At 57.4% G+C, this 20710-nt stretch overlaps 2 protein-coding genes and 1 long non-coding RNA gene across 3 annotated transcripts in view; 2 read left to right on the top strand and 1 right to left on the bottom strand.

Annotated features, from left to right (window-relative positions):
• Positions 1 to 4: 4 nt before the first annotated feature.
• Positions 5 to 10929, top strand: SGSH (N-sulfoglucosamine sulfohydrolase; the record flags this gene model as incomplete). Its single annotated transcript, XM_011933195.1, has 8 exons — positions 5 to 41; positions 3225 to 3385; positions 5311 to 5416; positions 5685 to 5835; positions 6121 to 6277; positions 6563 to 6644; positions 8134 to 8337; positions 9366 to 10929. Coding segments are annotated over 8 exons (1458 nt in total), but the record flags the coding sequence as incomplete, so codon positions are not given.
• Positions 10930 to 11622: 693 nt separating this feature from the next.
• Positions 11623 to 20710, bottom strand: part of CARD14 (caspase recruitment domain family, member 14) — a 53334-nt gene continuing 44246 nt past the window's right edge. Inside the window, exons 15-22 of the mRNA XM_011958407.1 lie at positions 18310 to 18436; positions 17761 to 18001; positions 16633 to 16696; positions 15821 to 15935; positions 14944 to 15114; positions 14518 to 14639; positions 13094 to 13209; positions 11623 to 12032 (exon numbers count right to left, since the gene is read on the bottom strand). Of these exons, the coding sequence (XP_011813797.1) occupies positions 11825 to 12032; positions 13094 to 13209; positions 14518 to 14639; positions 14944 to 15114; positions 15821 to 15935; positions 16633 to 16696; positions 17761 to 18001; positions 18310 to 18436 (1164 nt within the window). The 3' untranslated portion in view covers positions 11623 to 11824. The remainder of the gene's footprint in view (positions 12033 to 13093; positions 13210 to 14517; positions 14640 to 14943; positions 15115 to 15820; positions 15936 to 16632; positions 16697 to 17760; positions 18002 to 18309; positions 18437 to 20710) is intronic.
• LOC105523479 lies at positions 17681 to 19797 on the top strand. The gene is made up of 2 exons (XR_001003618.1): positions 17681 to 18781; positions 19094 to 19797. It is a non-coding gene; the product is annotated as an uncharacterized LOC105523479 (long non-coding RNA).

Here is a 20710-nt window from a genome sequence, read left to right as displayed (position 1 = left end):
GCTCTGCCGGGCGCGCCCCCGGAACGCACTGCTGCTCCTCGGTGAGTGCCGGCGCCGCCCCTCCACGCCCACCTGCTGTGGCCCGCGGAAGTGGCCACTGGTCTCCTCCGCACCCGTGGTCAATGCTGACCCTAGTGTGCCCTGCCCGCCCTTGTATCCCCCACTGCCATTCCCTCTCGTCCTCCTCTCTGTGTTGCCCCCAGACTCTTCATAGGTGTCTCCCCAGAGAGGGCAGCAAGGGCTGGAGGGGTGAGCCCCAGCATCCAGCACCCCGACATTTACCTCCTGCCGCCTGTCCCCACCCTCCTCTGACCCTGCCCAGCCAGGGCTCAGGGGTCCACGGATCCCAGATCGCTCTCGGGAGGGGATTCCAGAGGAGGGGCTGGTGCTCAGGTCCCCAGAGACTGCAGACAGGGTGCCCTCCTGGCTCTCATCTCCTCCCCGCTGCAATCTTTTCCGACCCCATAGGCTGTGGCTCAGCTATCTTTTCTCTTGTCCCAAGGGCACAGCCCTCCACCACCCACCCACCACCGTCTCCCCCAATCCCAGTCCCTCTCAGAAACCCCAGGTTCCTCCAGCGCAAGCACTGTGCTGCTCACAAGACTTCCGGTTTGGGTAATCAAGGCTCTGGCCCATGACAAGTGACAAGGCCAAACCCAAGCCCTGCGATTCTTTCCCCTTCTGAGGTCTGGCGCCCTGCCAGGTGCCCTCTTTCTGATTGATTCTGTGGTCTCTGGGCGGGGGTTCGGCTCACTGTAACATAAACAGCTCTCCTGCCAACTCCTCGCCTCCCAGAAACTCAGCAGAGGACCTGCATGGATCCTCATCTGTGTGTGAGGATTCCCACAGGAGGCTTTCGGAGCCCAGGCTACGCGGCCACTGGGCTAGGGCCTGTCTTAGCACGGACTGCCCTGGATTGGCTTAAACAGAAATGTATTTCTCACAATTCTGTGGGCTGAAAATCCAAGGTGAGGGTGCCAGCTTGGTTGGGTTCCAGTGAGGGTCCACTTTCGGCTTACAGGTGGTCACCCTCTTACTGTTTCCTCACATGACAAGTGGGTGGGGGTGGTCTCACTTCCTTTTCCTTTCTTTTTTCTTTCTTTCTTTTTTTTTTTTTTTTTTTGTGAGACAGGGTCTCACTCTGTCACCCAGGATGGAGTGCAGTAGCACAATCACAGCTTACTACAGCCTCAACCTCCCAGGCTCAAGTGATCCTCCTGCCTCAGCCTCCCAGATAGCTGGGACCTCAGGTGCACATCACCATGCCCGGCTAATTTTTGTAATTTTTGTAGAGACAAGGTCTCACTGTGTTGCCCAGGCTGGTCTCGAACTCCTGGGCTCAAGTGATCTTTCTGCCTCGGCCTCCAGGGTTCTGGGATTACAGGCATGAGACACTGCACCTGGCTCTCTCTTTATGTTCTTATAAGGCCGCAGTCCTGTCAGATCAAAGTCTCATCCTTATGAATCATTTAACCTTAATTAAGGACCCTGTCTCCAGATACAGTGATGTTGGTGTCAGGGCTTCAGCATATGAGTTCCGGGAGGACACAGTTCAGTCCATAGCAGGCCCACAGCCAAGTGCCAAGAAACTCTGGATTTGGAGAAGGGCAGCTTTCCTCCTGGCCTGTGGGTAGGGGGTAGGGAGCACAGCCCATCCCACTCTCCCTCCGGGTTTACCTGGCTGCCATGCGCTCACACCCCACGGGTACTGTGGGGTGGAGGATGGGAGCCCAACTGGAAGGTGCCCAGCCTCCTCTGCCCGTGGACCGCACTGCCTCTGAGGGAACTGGGGAAAGTGTTGGTCCTGGGGGCTCCCACCAGCCTCTCCTGTGGTGCCCGCAGTGTCCTCTGCTGCAGAGCAGGGGGAAGAAGCTTGGTGTGGTTGTGGGAGTTCAGCGGCCCGTCCCCATTTCCCGCTGCCCAGCGTGTGGCCTTGGGCACTGCACCTCGCCTTTCTGGGCCTCCGCTGCTTTGTGGAGAGTGAAAGTGTTGAAATAGACCACCTGCAAGGTCACTAGGCCTTTGAGATGGCATCAGTGAGCAGCAGCGGTGGGACGCACACACACAGATCTTTAGACGTGCCCTGGGTGAGGCTCTCCTGCCCTCTGTCCCACGCAGTTTCTGCAGAGCCCAGAATTGCCCAGCAGTTCGGTGGCCATGCATTCAGCCGCTGTGCCCATGCACGGCTGTGGAATGCACGGCTATGGCTATGCAATTCAGCCGCTGTCTGCCTAAATGCCTAGCCAGCTAACGTGCCTACCCAGGTGGCATGCCTGCTGGGGTATCATCAAGCTTGTTGGGATATCATGCCTGCATGAGTATCTTGCCCACTCAGGTACCATGCCTGCCTGCTAACATACCTCCACAGGTACCAGGCCTGCCTGGGTACCATGCCCATCTGCTTATACCCCCCAGCTGTCAGTTCAGCCTGTGTACTGTGCCCAACTGCCAACATACCCACTGGGTATCATGCCTACTTAGGATATCATCAAGCTTATTGTGGTATGATGCCCACTTAAATACCATGCCTGCCTGCTAACATACCAACCAGGCATCATCCCTGCTGGATACCAGTCCACCTGCTAACATACCACCCAGGCATCATCCCTGCTGAGTACCAGTCCACCTGCTAACATACCCACTGGGTATCAGGCCTGCTGGATACCAGTCTACCTGCTAACATACCCACTGGGTATCAGGCTTGCCTGGGTACCATGCCTACCTGCTTATACCTACCATCTATCAGTCCAGACTACATACCATGCTCACCTGCTAACATACCCACTGGGTATCAGGCCTGCTGGGTACCATGCCCACCTGCTAACATACCCACCAGGTTTCATGCCTACTGGCCACCGTGCCTGCTTGCTGATATACCCACCAGGTATTGTGCCCACTAGGTACCATGCCTTCTTGCTAACATACCCAGTGGGTATGGGGTCTTCTGGGTGCATGCCTGCCTGCTAACATACCCACCGAGTATCAGACCTGCTAACATGCCCTCTGATATCATGCTTGGCTGATGTACCCACACAGGTGTCATGCCTCCTAGGTAATGAACTGCTCTGTCAGAATAGCGTTTCAAGATGAGAGTTCACGCTGAGCCAGTACCATGCCCACCTGGGTATCTTGCCTCCTGGCATCACAGCCCCAGCCTCCCTCACTCCCAGTGCTGTTTCTCATGACCGCAGCCCACCATGTGCTCTGTCTCCCACCTTACGCAGCGGATGACGGAGGCTTTGAAAGTGGTGCGTACAACAACAGCGCCATCGCCACCCCGCACCTGGACACCTTGGCCCGCCGCAGTCTCCTCTTCCGCAACGCCTTCACCTCAGTCAGCAGCTGCTCTCCCAGCCGCGCCAGCCTCCTCACTGGCCTGCCCCAGGTGAGGTGTAAGGGGCAGGAGGAGGGGATGGGCAGGGAGTAGACAGACTGCGTCCGGGGCCCAGGCCTCTGCCACGTCTCCCTTCCCCGGGCTCCCTGGAGGTGTTGCCCACTTTCCCTCCCACCTCCAGGAGGAGGCAAGAACAGCCTATGGCCGTGAGTGCAGACTAGGGGCTCCAACTCACCTACCAGCCCTGGCTCCACTGCTGTGTGTGGCCTTGAGCAAGTAACCGACCTCCCTGTGCCTCAGTTTCCTCATCTGTAAGATGGTGGGTATAATGAGATGCCACTCTAGTTATGGGGATTGGCGGGGCTCATGCTTCATATGTAAACAGCGTGAGGCCTGGTGGACTGAGTCAGCGTGACCCGCCATCACCACAGTGTCCCAGGAACGCCATGGTGCGGGCAGTGGCTGTCGCTGGGTACACACGCTCCTATTTTATTGTGGTAAAATGCACAAACATCGATGTTCCCATCTTAGCCATTTTTCAGCACACAGTTCCGGGGCATGAAGTGCATTCACATTGTTGTGCAGCCATCACCACCATCCACTTCCAGAACTTTTCCAGCTTCCCAGACAGAAGCTGTGTCCCATGAAACGCCAGCTCCACGTTCTCCCTCCCTATCCCCTGTCTCTATGAATTTGACTGCTCCAGGGGCCACATAAGAGTGGAATCACACAGGACTAGTCCTTTTTTTTTTTTGAGTTAGAGTCTCACTCTGTCACCCAGGCTGGAGTGCAGCGGTGCGATCTCGGCTCACTGCAGCCTCTGCCTCCCAGGTTCCGGCAATTTTCCTGCCTTAGTCTCCCAAGTAGCTGGGATTACAGGTGCGCACCACCACACCTGACTAATTTTTGTATTTTTAGTAGAGATGGGATTTCACCATGTTGGTCAGGCTGGTTTTGAACTCCTGACCTCAAGTGATCTGCCTGCCTCGACCTCCCAAAGTGCTGGGATTACAGGCGTGAGCCGCCGCGCCTGGCCCCCCTTTTGTGTCCTTACTTCCCTCAGCACAATATCCTCAGGGTTAACCATGCTGTAGCACGAGTCAGAACTTCCCTCCTCTTTAGGGCTGAATCATATTCCAGTGGATGGATGGACCCCGCATTTTGCTTCTCCATTTATCCGTCAGTGGGCACTTGGGTTGCTGCTACCCTTTGGCTGTTGGGAATAAAGCTGCTGTGAACATGGGTGTTTGAGGACACTTATTGTTTTTTTGTTTGTTTGTTTGTCTGTTTGTTTTTTGAGATGGAGTCTCACTCTGTTGCCCAGGCTGGAGTGCACTGGTGCCATCTCAGCTCACTGCAACCTCCACCTCCCAGGTTCAAGCCATTCTCCTGCCTCAGCCTCCCAAGTAGCTGGGACTACAGGCGCCTGCCACCACACCCAGCTAATTTTTGTATTTTTAGTAGAGATGAAGTTTCATCGTGTTGGCCAGGCTGGTCTCGATCTCCTGACCTCGTGATCCACCCGCCTCAGCCTCCCAAAGTGCTGGGATTACAGGCGTGAGCCACCGTGCCTGGCCGGCAGTCTGAGTTTTTAAAATGTACAATATCTTTTACAATATAAAATAACTAGGTAATAAAACAAGGCCCGGCCCTGTCTTTTTCACTCTGTAACGTGTGATTGTAATAGAAAAGTTCAAAAGTACAGACACGCGGAAAGAACATCAAGGCCGCCCTCGTGCCAGTGCACGCTCCAGGTCCCCTTCTTTCTTGCGAAGTCCTCCTTTCACAAGAGGGACCCATGGGACTCTTGGGCAGGGAGGGGGAGGTAGAGCCAGACTCTCTGAGTGCTGGCCACTCAAAGTCTAAATCGGGGCCCCGAGAAGGCCCCTGGGGATGGGAGGACCGTGGGAGAACAGGTGCGGCAGGCAGGCCCTGGCTGCCTGGGGGCCCTGGATCTCATGCACCTTTGCTGGCAGCATCAGAATGGGATGTACGGGCTGCACCAGGATGTGCACCACTTCAACTCCTTCGACAAGGTGCAGAGCCTGCCACTGCTGCTCAGCCAAGCTGGCGTGCGCACAGGTGAGGACCCTGTGCCAAGGACAGGGCGTGGGGTGAGGCACTGAGGCCAGGCCAGAGCCCAGGAGGTTTGGCACCTTGTCCCAAGGCACCCTCAGCCCCTGTGGCCTGCCCTTAGCTCTTGTCCCAAAAGACCTGGGCCTGGGTCTCCTGGCTGGGCTGTGAGTCCATGAGAACTCACAATGTGCTTAGGGCTGAGGGGGGGCAGAGAAGGGAGCAGAGGGGGTTGGGAGGCAGAAAGGACTCTGGACAGGCCTCTCTTCCCATCCAGGCATCATCGGGAAGAAGCACGTGGGGCCGGAGGCCGTGTACCCGTTTGACTTTGCTTACACGGAGGAGAACGGCTCCGTCCTCCAGGTGGGACGGAACATCACCAGAATTAAGCTGCTTGTCCGGAAATTCCTGCAGACTCAGGACGACCGGTATGAGTCGGGGCCCCTGCCCCTTCCCCCTGGCAGCTGGTCCCAGAGCACAGCCTGGAGTCTTCAAGCGGGATGCATGGGCCCCCACGTGGCTGGAATGGGGGCGGGGAGAAGGTTCCAGGTACTTGAATTAGCCTAGTCAGAGGGAGAAGAGACCTGGGGAAACTGAGGCAGTGAGGGTCACAGATTGACTTCCAGATACAGAGGAGGAGGCAGAGCCGAGGGGCTTCCTGTGCCAGGCGGCATTGGCCCCGCAGCCTTGGCAATGAGCCTCCTCCCGTGCAGGCCTTTCTTCCTCTACGTCGCCTTCCATGATCCCCACCGCTGTGGGCACTCCCAGCCCCAGTACGGAACCTTCTGTGAGAAGTTTGGCAACGGAGAGAGCGGCATGGGTCGTATCCCAGACTGGACCCCCCAGGCCTATGACCCACTGGACGTGCTGGTAGGAGGGCCCCTCTCGCGTTTCAGGATGCCCGTCAGCCCTGGGTCAGGACCTGGGCCTCCTGCGAGCTTGCAGCCTTGGCCCTAGGTGATGAAGAAAGATGCGCTGACCAAATTGGATTCAGGTTCCCATCCTTGGGACCACAGAGAGAGCCGTAGAGAGACGGGGTGGTCCAGAGTGAGGCTGTTCTGGGCTCATCCATTTGTAGGAGGCGCCGGGGAGAAGGCTGGACGCTGCTCCCCCGGTCCGTCTGTTCTAAGCCTGGTTCCCCACCGCCTGCCCCAGGTGCCTTACTTCGTCCCCAACACCCCGGCAGCCCGAGCCGACCTTGCCGCTCAGTACACCACCATCGGCCGCATGGACCAAGGTGGGCTTGCAGAAGGGGGCACTGAGAGGGGTGTCACGGCCTGGGTCCCGAACCTGGGCCAGTGCCCTCTCAGTCAGATCACAGCAGAGTGTGGGTGAGGGTCCCAGTGTGGCAGGCCCTGTGCTGCGGCCAGCAGAGCCCACATTGAGAGGTGGGGCCTGTGGGTAGCATCACGACCCACCCCGGGACTGCCCTGATGTGGAACTGCTCCTGGGCTGGGGCCTTAGGGTGCCCCAGAGGTTGGCTGAAGACTTCAATACTTCCAGCCACAGGACCTGGGTCGGATCGGGGGTTTGGAGTTCCCTAGCGTATGCAGACGGAGAACTTGAGGTGTGTGAGTTTCTGTGGTTGTCTGAAAAAGCCCTGTGAACCGGATGGCTTACAGCAACCAAAATTTGCACTCTCACAGTTCTGGAGGCCGGAAGTTTGAAATCAGGTGTCAGCAGGGTCACACTCCCCCGAAGGTGTAGGGGAGACCCTGCCTTTCCTCTTCCAGCTTCTGGGGGCTGCGCCAGTGCTCAGTGTTCCTGGGCTGGTGGTAGCATCGCCCCCATCCCCACTGAAGCCTTCACACAGCCTTTTTTCCTGTGTCTCCTCTTCTTTTTTTTTTTTTTTTTTTCTGAGACCGAGTCTCGCTCTGTTGCCCAGGCTGGAGTGCAGTGGCACGATCTCGGCTCACTACAACCACCACCTCCCGGGTTCAAGCGATTCTTCTGTCTCAGCCTTCAGAGTAGCTGGGACTGCAGTCGCCCACCACCATGCCCAGCTAATTTTTATATTTTTAGTAGAGACAGGGTTTCACCATATTGACTAAGCTGGTCTTGAACTCCTGACCTTGTGATCCGCCTGCCTCAGCCTCCCAAAGTGCTGGGATCACAGGCGTGAGGCACCGCGCCCAGCCTGTTTCTGCTTCTCATAAGGACCCCGTCGTTTTTAGGGCCTGCCTGAGTACTTCAGGATGATTTTGTCCCAGGATCTTTATCTGCAAAGTTCCCCTTTCCAAACAAGGCCCCCTTCACAGATTCCAGCACACATGTCTTTTGGGGTCGGGGATCACCATTTAACACACACCAGGAGGTCGGGAGCTTTGCCATTTCCCTGCTGGTGCCGTTAATTCTTAGTGACCTGGGAAAGAGTGGGTACAGAGGAAACTTTGTCTTCTGGCCCCTGCCCTATTTGCTCCATGGGACAGACACGAGATTCCAGAGAACTCAGAAGCTGGCGGGCACCAGGGAGCAGCTGCCTGGGGGTGACACAGAACTGCCAAGGGATGACTGGAGTCCCTGGAGGCCTATTCGAGGCCTGCTCAGGGAATGGGAGCTGGGCAGAGCCGGGCAAGAGCCAGGGCTAGTGGGAAGAACTACAGGATGCTTTCATATCTGGAAAGCGCCGGGCCCAGCGGCTGGATGAAGCAGCGGGTGGGTCTGCACACACCCCTGCCTCCGTGCGTGTCTGCAGCTGAGCTCTGCTTCCCGGCCCCTCACCGCAGGAGTTGGACTTGTGCTCCAGGAGCTGCGTGACGCGGGTGTCCTGAACGACACACTGGTGATCTTCACGTCCGACAACGGGATCCCCTTTCCCAGCGGCAGGACCAACCTGTACTGGCCGGGCACTGCTGAACCCTTACTGGTGTCATCCCCGGAGCACCCAAAACGCTGGGGCCAAGTCAGCGAGGCCTACGTGAGCCTCCTAGGTACGCCTGTCTGTCTCCAGCAGGGAAGGGGTGGGCGTGAATCTGGGACGGAGCCACGACCTGTCAGATGCTGCTCCACACCCATCACCGAACGTGGCTCTCAGGTCATCTGGGTGAGGAAGGGACTGTCGCTCCCACTCTGCAGAGGAAAAGAATGAGGCTCAGAGAGGTGAAGTAAGCTGCTCAGGACTGCACAGCTGATAAGCACTAAGCTAGGCTTCTCGCCTGGATCCCACTGCTTTCAAAACCATTGCCTTTTCTCGCCTGCCTCCAATGGGCTTCAGAATCACCTGGAATGCTTGTTAATATCCAAATTGCAACCCCCAGAGTGTCCCATTCAGTAGATTTTGGCGGGCGCAAGCGTTTGCATGTCTGACAAGTTCCCAGGTGATGCCGATACTGTGGGCTTGGGGACCCCCTTTGAGCATCTGTGCACCCCATCCTGCCTTCCTGGGGGACGCAAAGCACCTCATGACTCTGCTCATTTCTACAAAGGCCTGGGACATCTAGTCCCACGTTATGGATGTGCAGACAAAGATAGGGGTGCAGGAAGACCTTGTGAGGGGCTTGGGGTGAGCCCCTCGGCACAGGGCAGAGGCTCACGGGTCCTGCCCAGGCCTGGCAGAGCCTCCAGCTGGGTTGGGCCCGGGGCAGCAGCAAAGTCAGGTTCCCTTTCCCTCCGAACTCAGGCCCACATCTCTCTGGCCCCAGATTATGAGCCAGGAGCACTATGGCCGCACCCACCACAGGGCTGGAGTAGACGAGCTGCTGAAAAGTAGACTTCTTTTCTGGTCCATAGGATTTTAGAAGGATCCTAAACGTCACCGAATCCGGGCCTCTTGTTACACCATTCAAGGCACCATGGCCCAGAGAGATGACATGGCGGTGAGAGGTGCTCGACAAGGCACCTCCCGCTGCTGATTGGACTGGAGAGGGCAGCCGCCCAGAGTGGCATAGGTTCAGCCCTTCCGAGGGCAGCTCCTGTGTGCTGAGGGCCCTGCTGCTCTGAGATGCCACTTCCCTTCCAGACCTCACGCCCACCATCTTGGATTGGTTCTCCATCCCGTACCCCAGCTACACCATCTTTGGCTCAAAGACCATCCACCTCACTGGCCGGTCCCTCCTGCCAGCGCTGGAGGCCGAGCCCCTCTGGGCCACCGTCTTTGGCAGCCAGAGCCACCACGAGGTCACCATGTCCTACCCCATGCGCTCCGTGCAGCACCAGAACTTCCGCCTTGTGCACAACCTCAACTTCAAGATGCCCTTTCCCATCGACCAGGATTTCTACGTCTCACCCACCTTCCAGGACCTCCTGAACCGCACCACAGCTGGCCAGCCCACAGGCTGGTACAAGGTCCTCCATCATTACTACTACCGGGCGCGCTGGGAGCTCTACGACCAGAGCCAGGACCCCCACGAGACCCAGAACCTGGCCGCCGACCCGCGCTTTGCCCAGGTGCTGGAGATGCTTCGGGCCCAGCTGACTAAGTGGCAGTGGGAGACCCATGACCCCTGGGTGTGTGCCCCCGACGGCGTCCTGGAGGAGAAGCTCTCTCCCCAGTGCCAGCCCCTCCACAATGGGCTATGACCATGCCAGGAGGCCTGTGCACACATCCCAGACACGTCCCTGTGGCTGGCCAGCCTGGGGAGCACTCACAACAGCCCTTCCGTCTACACTCCCATCCAAGGAGGGTTCTTCCTCCCGGTGGGGTCACTCCTGCCAGTGCCTGGAGGGGGACCAGAGCGTGTGCCCAGCCCCTCCACCACCAGGGGCACTGCCATCACGGCAGACGACACGGCCGTCCTCGTGTCTGAACCATGTCCCGGCAACGGGCATTCTAGACGTGTGTAATCTGTGGACAGGGCGGCACCCCCAGCCCATGACGAGGGAGTCTTGTTTTCTGGCTTGGTTTGGGGACCTGCAAATGGGAGGCTTGAGGCCCTCTTTAGGCTTTGGCAGCCACAGATACGTACGAGCCCTTCACGGAGAGCAGGCAAGGGCTTCGGTGCCATGTGGGCAGTACACAGGTCCCACCCACACTCACCTGGGGGCACGGCGCCTGGCTCTTACCAGCGTCTGGCCTTGAGGAAGCCTTTCAACCACCTTTGGGCAGGTTTCTGCTTCCGTGTTGCCCCACGGTCAAGTACCTGGTCCCCAGGCAGCTTTCAGCTGATTGGCGGCAGGCTCCCTGAGTGGTGACCTTGAACCTGTCGTGTTTCTGGGCAGAAGCTTATCTTTTTTGAGAGTGTCCAAAGATGAAGGTATGGCAATGCCCGTCCTCTGACTTGGGTTAATTGTTGGGTGGCACTGGCATTGCTGGGTGGCGATGCCCGTCCTCTGGCTTGGGTTAATTCTTGGGTGACGTCGGCGCTGCTGGGAGAAGGCGCCGTTCCTGCCCTGCCTCCACCCACCTCAGGAGCAGAAGCCTGGCCTGGATGCCCCTCGAAGGAGAGGGCGCTTCCTTGAGTGGGTGGCTCCCCTCGCCCTTCTCTCCCCATCACTCCATACTGGGGTGGGCTGGAGGAAGCCATAGGCCAGCTATTGTAAAAGCTTTTTATTTTAGTAAAATATGCAGAAGTTCTTTTTCTGAACTCGTTTATGATGGCTTCCAACCTGAATTCTAGAACAGCTTCCTGATTCTTGGACGCTGCTGTCAAAATGACCTTCAGTCTGCAACAGCCCCAGGAGGCGGAGGCAAGGCCAGGCGCTGGGGGACCTGGGTCCTCCCCGAGACCTGAAGGTGCAGTGAAGATGTTTGGTCCAAGAAGGGCTGGGGTGCAAAGCCAGGTCGGGGGAAGGCAGAGTCTGCCGGGCCTTGTACAGGGACACTGGTGCCAGGCTTCTCTGGGACACCCCCACCGAACGGGCATGGAGGCCATGGGGCACAGACCCACTGAAATTACCATCTCCACCACCCAGAGGCTTTATTTACAGGTAAACACACTGGTCTCTGTAAACTGGAGTTCCTGAGGCATCGCAGTCTCAGAAGCTGAGAAAAGGTGGCCAGGGTCACAGCATATGTGGGCTTGTGCCTCTGCCCCAGGCAAGGGTGGCAGCAACCTTGGGGGCCACCCAGACTCCCCACCCGCTGCCTCTGTGCTTTTGGAGTGAGCCTTTGACACTTCAAAATTTTAAAGGGAAGTGCAGCCCCCACAGATTTGAATCGGGCGTGCAGACAGGCGGTTTTTCAGAGAGGTCCGGGGCCTCCGGTTCTAGGGAAGGCATGGGAAGACGTCCCTCTGTCCCACTGCAGAAACATTCTCAAGGTCTCCAGTCCAGACCATGAAAAGTGTGGTTACAAGTGGCTTCACCGTGTGTGACCTGCACGTGGTGAGGGTTCAAGGTTCAAGGTTCCCCAGCCAGAGGGGACAGCAGGCCTCCTGTGCCAAGAGCCCACAGCTGTGCCAATAGGGTCTGGGCTCAGGAACAGGACTGCATTAACAGGCACGCAGAGGTCCCCACAGTCCCAGGAAGGGGCACGGTCCATCATCGGGGGTTCTGCTCCGTCCACACCACCTTCTTCTGCTCGTCGGCGATGGCCTGGCGGACACAGCTGACTAGGCCGTCCAGGTCGCTCCAGCTGTCAGGAGCCAGGCTGCTGTATAGACAGGGCGCCCGGTCCAGGTGTCCCTCCTCCTGCCTGGCGGCCTCCAGGAGCTGCTCCTCTGAGGTGCCCAGCCGCTGTAGGCCCTTCCTGCACAGGCCAGAGACGGGATGGGGCGGGCTCAGGGGAGAGCAAGGCGCCCAGGAGCCCCGGCTACAGGAGTGATGATAGGCACCCAAACACCCCTGAACACAGATGGCCTCGCTTTGAGGGGACCTTGTACAGAAAATAGGCCCCAGGCCCCAGTGGTGGGAGGCAGGTTGTCTAGAACACAGCCTTGGTTCCGGGAGTAGAAAGGCACGGTAGCAGGACATCTCCGTCTGTCCCAAGGAAACCAGTCATTTTTTTACTTTTTTTTTTTTCTGTCCTTAGCTAACAAGGATTAGATTGTGCTAGCTGAGCCCCAGTAAGTGCGGAGTGTCAGTGGAGCTGAGGCCGGGTGGGGGTCTGGCCTCATGGTGCTGCTCTGGGCTGCTCTTGGGGGAGGGAGTGCCAATTTGTTAATTTACAACTTTAAATTTCAATTATAAAATGTCATTTTCCAGTGACTAGGCTATTTTTGCCCACTGTAAAAGGCACCCTCATCCTGGTATCAAGATCCTGGAGAGGCCAGATGTGAAATAGAGTTTGTCTGGTAAGCATGAAATCTGAGTAGTTTTTGTTGTTGTTGTTGTTTTGTTTTATTTTTTTGAGACAGAGTCTCACTCTGTCATCCAGACTTGAGTGCAGTGGCGTGATCTTGGCTCACCGCAAACTCCACCTCCTGGGTTCAATTGATTCTCCTGCCTCAGCCCCCTGAGCAGCTGGGATTACAGGCACCTGCCACCACACCTGGCTAGTTTTTGTATTTTTAATAGAGATGGGGTTTCTCCATGTTGGCCAGGCTGGTCTCAAACTGCTGACCTCAGGCGATCCGCCCGCCTTGGCCTCCCAAAGTACTGGGATTACAGGTGTGAGTCACTGTGCCCGGCCAAAATCAGAGGAATTTCATGAGCAATCAGCAGGGCCCTTGTCCCAAAGTTGTGCGGAAACGGCCCTGTCAGCGATTCAGATTCCTGAAAGCCACAGAGCACACTGTGGAGGCACCTGCCATGGGCCCAGCTCCCAGGAGCCGCTTCAAAGCCCCTGCCCAGCTCCCAGCGTGCACCTACTTGAGCTTCTTTGCCATCTTCTCGTTGACAGAGACGTGGATGACAATGGGGAAGATGTCCATCCTGTGCAGGGCGCAGACACTGTCCAGCCGGACGTCCAGGAGGGCGTGGGTGTTCTTTGTGGGAGGGAGAGGGAGAAGTGAGTCAAGATCACAGGCCTCTGAGGAAGCAAAGGGAGCCCACGCCCAGGTCTGAAGGGCCCTCCGGACAGGCTGAGGGCAGGGCAGGAGCTGGGGAGAGCTGAATTTTGTAGAGAAGATGGGGGAAGAGAGTTTGTCACTTTCTTTTCTCTTTTTTTTTTTTTTTTTTTTGAGACAGTCTCGCTCTGTCGCCCAGGCTGGAGTGCAGTGGCGCGATCTCAGCTCACTGCAAGCTCCGCCTCCCGGGTTCATGCCATTCTCCTGCCTCAGCCTCCCGAGTAGCTGGGACTACAGGCACCTGCCACCACACCCGGCTAATTTTTTGTATTTTTAGTAGAGACAGGGTTTCAGAGTGTTAGCCAGAATGGTCTCGATCTCGATCTCATGAGGTGATCCGCCCGCCTCAGCCTCCCAAAGTGCTGGGATTACAGGTGTGAGCCACTGCGCCCGGCCCACTTTTAATTTTTTTAGGTTTTAAATTTTTTGTAGAGACGGGCGTCTCACTGTGTTGCTCAGGCTGGTCTCAAACTCCTGGGCTCAAGCAATCTTCCCGCCTAGGCCTCCCAAAGTGTGGGGATTACAGGCATGAGCCACTGTGCCCAGCCACTTTCTTCTCTTTTTATTTTTAAATTTTTTTTAGAGACAGGGGTCTCACTGTGTTGCTCAGGCTGGTCTTGAACTCCTGGGCTCAAGCGATCCTCTCACCTCGGCTTCCCAAAGTGCTGGGATGACAGGTGAGCCCCAGGCCCAGCTGAGTTTGCCACTTTCTAAATGAGGCTGCTTGCTGTGCAGTCTTAAGAGTTTCCATCCCTTTGATTTTTCACTGCGAAAATCTAGAAATTGTGAGCTCTGGGGACTGAGGCAAACTTGGCATGGAGCCCCGCCAACCCCTACAGGAGGCACCCTGATGCCAGACTCTGCTTCCCATGCCTGTGCAGACACAAAGCTATGGTTCACGGGGAGCTGCTTTTCATGCGTGTGCGTCTTCAAACATGGAGAGTGTCGTTATCTGAGATTTATTCATTCTCGAACAAATATCTATTAAACATCCCCCAAGCTGAGAAAACAGAGACTCAAGGAGCTGGGAGAGCTCACCCATGGTCCCGTGGATCCTAACTGGCTGAGACGAGGTTTGAGCTCCTGTTGGGGTGTTGGGGCCCAGAGGTCAGCGACAAGGTCACCCAGGTCCAGGTCGGTCCCTGCACCTTTATCTCTTCCCACTCCTCTGCATTCCCGAAACCCTTCCCAGGACAGCTCCCCTGCCCGCCCTGCCCTTGCCCTCACCTTTTCCATGAGGGACTCCACAGCATGGCGGGTCACCCAGCAGCGGCCCCCAGACGCCTCTCCCTCCTGGACGATGTCCCCTCTCTGGCTCCAGGCCTCATACTCCTCCTGGCTCAGGTACTCTACAGGTGACATTGGGCAGGGCTGTCATACACCAGCTGTGTGGGGGTCCGAGGGAGCCCCATGGTAAACGCCCCTGTCCCCATGGACCCCGCCAGCCCCGGGAGAAGCTCTTCTTAGGGCATCCACTCAACAAACCTGACCCTGCACGCCCCCCTTGTGCCCTGCACCTCCATCCTGAACTATCTGGACACAGCAGGTGAGTGTGGGAATGCACGTAGTGGGGGAGGGAAGGAGGAGGGAGGAAGAGGAGAAGGGAGGAAGGGGTGGAGGGAGGGGTAGAGGGATTCCCAGGCAACAGCACACCTGCCAGGCACTTCTTAAACCCTTGGAGGAGGCACAGCTTCTCGCTCAGGATCTTCCCAACCACTCTGGGCACGAAGAGCACAGGCCGGGGCCTGGCAGGTCGATGGGGCCGCACCAGGGTGTACGGCACCAGGGTGAAGCAGCTCTCCGCCCAGAAGCACGCGCTGGAGCCTGTGGAGGAGAGGACCCTGAGGGTGGGTGAGGCTGCCGCAGCCCCCGGCCAGCCCACTGTGCCCTGGGAGGGACTGGGTCTGCTTTGCTCACTGCAGCAGCCCCAACACCTAGAATTCCAGGCGCACAGGCTCAGCGGACACAGGACTCACTCCGAGTTCCACAGCCCCTGGCCGAGCGGCTCCTTTGCACGTGGGTTACACAGCTTTGTGGCTCTCCAGGCACCGCTTTGCAGCCTGCAACTTAATCCTGTTTTCCTCTAGGCCCAAGGGAGGATGGCAGAAGCCAGGATCTTCTTCCTTCCAAAGGATCTGGGAGAGCAGCACCCTTCTCCTCAGCCATCCTCCCAGGGCGCAGCGTCCCAGCCCTCCCTCTGTCCTGGGCCCCTGTACTCCTCTCCTGAACTTTTTTTTTTTTTTTCCTGAGACGGAGTTTTGCTTTTATCACCCAGGCTGGAGTGCAGTGGCGCCATCTCGGCTCACTGCCACCTCTGCCTCCCGGGTTCAAGCGATTCTCCTGCCTCAGCCTCCCGAGTAGCTGGGACTACAGGTGTGAGCCACCACACCCAGCCCCATGATTCTTGAAGAGCAGATCTTGGCCTAAATGGGAGGCATCCCCCGGCCCCAGCTGACCAACTAGCAGCAGCTCCAAAAGCCCCTCACCCGCTCGGAGCCAGCGGCCCCTGTGCCAGCTCACCAGGCCTCACCCTCCATCATGCTGGGGTCCAGCTGGCCCCTGTCAAAGGTCGAACACAGAGGGCTGGCCTTGGCTTTGTCCATACTGACGATGCGGACCAGCTTCTGTGGCCCCCCAGAAGACGGCTGAAAGAGGGACGGAGAAGGGATGAGGAGAAGCTGTTGAAGCCATCAACACGGGCCCAGCACCCCCTGTCTTCACACCCCACCCCATCAAATCCAGTGTGGTCTCTGCACTATCAGACTGTGCCCACGGAACAGCCAGGATGCCCAGGACCCGTGCCGGGGGTGGGAGGGGGGAGGGGGTCCTCAGGTCAACAGCCACAAAGCAGGGCCCTACAGTGAGGGGAAGGCTGCAAAGGCAGGAGGAAGGGCAGAGGTGTCCCCCGTGCCCAACCCTGCATCATCGGTAGGGGACTGGCTGAGCACTGTCCTGTGGTTCTTAGCATGGAACCACTGCATGGACAGGCAGGTGATTAGCAGCCTGCCAAGTGTCCCGTGTCTGGAGAGCACAAAGGTGTCTGATGCAGAGGAATGGGAATTCAGGGGAGATGACTGGCACTGGGGTGACCTGGGAGTGATGCAGAGACTCAGATACTCTGAGAGCTGCATGAGGTGTGTCTACACTGTGCAAGAGCCTGTAGGCTGGGCAGGGGCTGCAGACCCTACCCTGATTTGAAGGGGCCCAGAGGAGAGAGAGGTGGGGTCACCCTCCTCCAATCAGCAGCCCACACTCCCCACACGGTGCCCCCTGCCTCCCTGCCAGCACTGAGCCCCTTTTCCAGCCCACCCAGTGGGGGCCAGGCCCCTCCTGGAGCCTCACCTTGCGGGTGATGGCGCACTGCTGAGTCATGTCCTGGATGAGGGCTATGAGCTGCTGCTGAGCCCTGCGGAGAACAGGAGAGGCCCTGACCCAGCTGCCTCCTGCCAGGAGAGCGGGGCAGGGGAGAGCCAAGCAGGGGAGAGTCGGGGAGATGGCTGAGTGGGAGAGGAGGCCCTCTACCTAGAGCTCCACACACCCCTTTGCTGCAGGCCAGAGTGCTCCACCCTGGCAGCCATCCCAGTCTCCAGAGCTTTCAAAAGACTCCAGGGCCTCAGCCCACCTCTGGAGATGCTGATTGACTTGTCCCGGGGCGGGACCCAGGGGGCGCTGTTGAGCAGCCAGTATACAAGGCCCCCTTCCAGAACCTCAGTATTCAGGGTGGGTCTGTGACCCGCAGCCTGGAGTCACCGAGAGAGCTGTTAGAAATGCAGAGTGCCAGGCTTCTCCCCAGACCTGCTGGCTCCGATCCCAGGGGACTTGAGTTTGCAATAAGTGATGGGGGTGCGGAGCTCAACACCTGTGCTTTCTAGCACTGTGCGTTCCGTGCACTTGAACCTTGGAGCCTCCCATAGGCTGATCTAGAGCAATGGTTTTCAACGGAGCAAGGCAGGGGGCAGTGTCACTCCTCAGGGAGGGTGACCAGCTGTCCCAGCTTGCCCAGGACCAAGGGGCTTCCCTGCAAGTGGGGCTTTCAGTGCTAAGACCAAGACTGTCCTAGGAGAACCAGGGGACCCTTGGCAACATATGGAGACATTTCTGGTTGTCACAACTGGGGCATGGGAGTGCTCCCGGCATCCTGGGTAGGGAGGCCAGGGATGCTGCTCAATATCCTGCAGTGCCCAGGACGGCCCCACCACAAACAGAGATCCAGCCCCAAATGTCCATGGTACTAGAGCTGAGAAACCCAGATCTAGAATGTTCTAGAATGAACATTTCATTTGCAAGATATAAAGCATCCATCACAAAGAAACAACATCTTCAGCAGTAATCTTGGCAGGCTTCCCTCCTTAGGGGGTCTCACCACGCCTACCCTCTGTTGCTGGGCAGGAGGAGGAAGCCGAGGCAGGCTGGGTGCCATTTCCCCGTGGGCCTCTCTGGGGACACACGGAGCTCGCGGCAGCTGCTCACCCGGAGTAGTTGGGGATGGTGCCGTGCGCAGCAGCATCCTTCATGGTGTAAGGGTTCACGCGGTGGGCGTGCCAGCAGCCGCAGCCCTGGAACATGGTGTCGGTGACGTGGAGGACCTCGTTGCAATGCACTTGCAGCTCCTCCTTGGCCCTCCCCTCCATGGCCAGGTTGACCCGGATGTAGAATGAGTCCCCCGAGGTCGCTACTTTGGCCTCCAGGTCCTGGAGTAGCCTCTTATAACCTGATAAAAGGGGACATGAGCCACAGATGAGCTGCGAATACGAGCCCGCGCGAGGAAGGTTGCAGAAAGTTAGAGTAGGAGAGAAGGAAGGACCCTCCGCAGTCTCAGAAGCCGCTCTGGCACTGGAGTCCGCGGGTGGGAGGTTTCCAGCTGGCTTGGGGGCCTCCCAGGGACCTGGGGCACAGCCTGGCTGATCGTCTCCTGGCTCTGGGGGGACCCTGGCTGCTGGGCATGTAGAGCCACCAGGGACCTAAGGGTCCCAGAGACTGGCCAGGCAGCTGTGCACGCGAGAGGAGTGGTGTGCGTACCGTCCATGTTGACCTTCACAGACAGGCAGCAGAAGCCATCCACCCTCCTGAGAAGCCCCACGGCCTGTTCCAGGGTCGTGTCCTCCAGGACTGCCTTGAACAAGGGCTCTGAGGCTTCGTAATCAACCTGAGGGCAAGTCGAGAAGGTCAGTCTCTTTCCCCGGGACGCTGAATCCAGCCAGGATGCAGACGGCACTGAGGGCACTGAGGCAAGGTGTGGGCCAGCCCTGGAGTAGGACCACTGCCTGCACGCCTTGGCCAAAACAAAGCTGCACCACCAGAGCCTCTGTGGGGCCTTCAGACCTGTAGTGATGCATGCTACACGTGGTCCTGGCCAGAGAGTCAACTGCCAACCCTTCCCCAACCCTTCCACTGTCGAGGTTGCGGGTTCTTTGTGATAAGCATTTTCCTCTCTTGAAGAAAAGAAAAGAAAGGACCTTGGTTCTAGAACGTTCAAGGGCATTCTAGATAGGTAGATAGGGGTTTCTTTCTTCTTCTTTGAGATGGAGTCTCGCTCTGTCACCCAGGCTGGAGTGTAGTGGCGCGATCTCCACTCACTGCAAGCTCCGCCTCCCAGTTCACGCCATTCTCCTGCCTCAGCCTCCCGAGTAGCTGGGGCTACAGGCACCCACCACCTTGCCCGGCTAATTTTTGTATTTTTAGTAGAGACGGGGTTTCACTGTGTTAGCCAGGATGGTCTCGATCTCCTGACCTCGTGATCCGCCCATCTCGGCCTCCCAAAGTGCTGGGATTACAGGCGTGAGCCACCGCGCCCGGCCGATAGGGGTTTCTTAGCTTTGGGATCATTCTGTGCTGCTGCGGGCTGTCCCGGGCCCTATAGGATGCAGAGTGGCATCCCCGGCCTTCACCCACCCACTGCCCTGGCTCTCCACGCACAGCCTTCCCCACTGTGAAGGCCCACCCCGCAGGGCTTCCACCATCCACTTCATTTCTTCTTGATATTGTTCTAAGCTTAGGAGAGCAGATCTTTTTACGATACAAAATTAGGATGTGTTTTAACACCATTAGAATGGAATTGGCCCCCTTAGGATATCGGGACTGTCTGCCTGAACACCGTCAAGGGGTTCTGTTGCTTGAACTGCCTCCGAGCTGATCATTGGAACCCCACCCCTGGGCCACACACTGGTCCTGGTCCATGGTCGGTTAGGACCCGGGCCACACAGCAGGAGGGCGTGGTGGGCAAGTAAGCATTACGGCCTCAGCTCCGCCTCCTGTCAGCTCAGCACAGCAGTAGATTCTCACAGGAGCGTGAGCCCTGCTGTGAACTGCACGTGCGCGGGATCTGGGTTTCACGCTCCTTATGAGAATCTAATGCCTGATGATCTGTCGCTGTCTCCCATCACCCCAGATGGGACCGTCTTGTTGCAGGAAAACCAGCTCAGGGCTCCCACTGATTCTGAATTATGGTTCAGGGTATAATTCTTTCATTACATATTACAGTGTAATAAGAATAGAAAAGTGTACAATTAATGTAATGTGCTTGAATCATCCCAAAACCATCCCCTGCAACCCGGTCTGTGGAAAAGCTGTCTTCCATGGAGCCAGTCCCTGGTGCCAGAAAGTTTGGGGACTGCCGCTTAAGAGGACAATTAGAAATGTAAAGAAGGGGCGCGGTGGCTGACGCCTGTAATCCCAGCACTTTGGGAGGCCGAGGTGGGTGGATCACTCGAGGTCAGGAGTTCGAGATCAGCCTGGCCAACATGGTGAAACCTCGTCTCTACTAAAAATATAAAAATTAGCCGGGCATGGTGGCGCATGCCTGTAATCCCAGCTACTCGGGAGGCTGAGGCAAGAGAATTGCTCGAACCAAGGAGGTGGAGGCTGCAGTGAGCCAAGATCACACCACTGCACTCCAGTCTGGGCAACAGAGCAAGACTCTGTCTTGGAAAAAAAAAAAAAAAAGAAAGAAAGAAATGTAAAACAGGGTTTCTGGGTCATGTGGAGGACACGAAGGACGCTTGGATTAGGAGCTCCATGTGCTATCATTCGAGCCCTGGGGAAGCTCAGCATTTGGACAGCCTGTTCCAAGGAGGCAGTGAGGGGTGCGTGGAACACTCCTGTTCAAGGGGTTCAGCCACATCCTCTCCCCTCTTCTGTGCTCACTTTCCCACCCCAGAGCCCCCATCCCCAGTCCCCTCCTGGGGGCCGCAGGGTGAGCCTGTGGGATGAGGTGAAGCCCATCTTGCACATTTCTTGGTTTAAAAAGTTTTTCATATTAAGAAAGCACTGTGCGGCTGGGCACGGTGGCTCAAGCCTGTAATCCCAGCACTTTGGGAGGCCGAGATGGGCGGATCACGAGGTCAGGAGATCGAGACCATCCTAGCTAACCCGGTGAAACCCCGTCTCTACTAAAAAATACAAAAAACTAGCCGGGCGAGGT

The sequence above is a fragment of the Colobus angolensis genome, unplaced genomic scaffold (assembly GCF_000951035.1).
Source record: "Colobus angolensis palliatus isolate OR3802 unplaced genomic scaffold, Cang.pa_1.0 Scaffold1, whole genome shotgun sequence".
In the NCBI taxonomy this organism is placed as follows: domain Eukaryota; kingdom Metazoa; phylum Chordata; class Mammalia; order Primates; family Cercopithecidae; genus Colobus; species Colobus angolensis.
The sequence above is the reverse complement of the archived record's forward strand: the minus strand, read 5'-3'. Positions and strand labels throughout refer to the sequence as shown.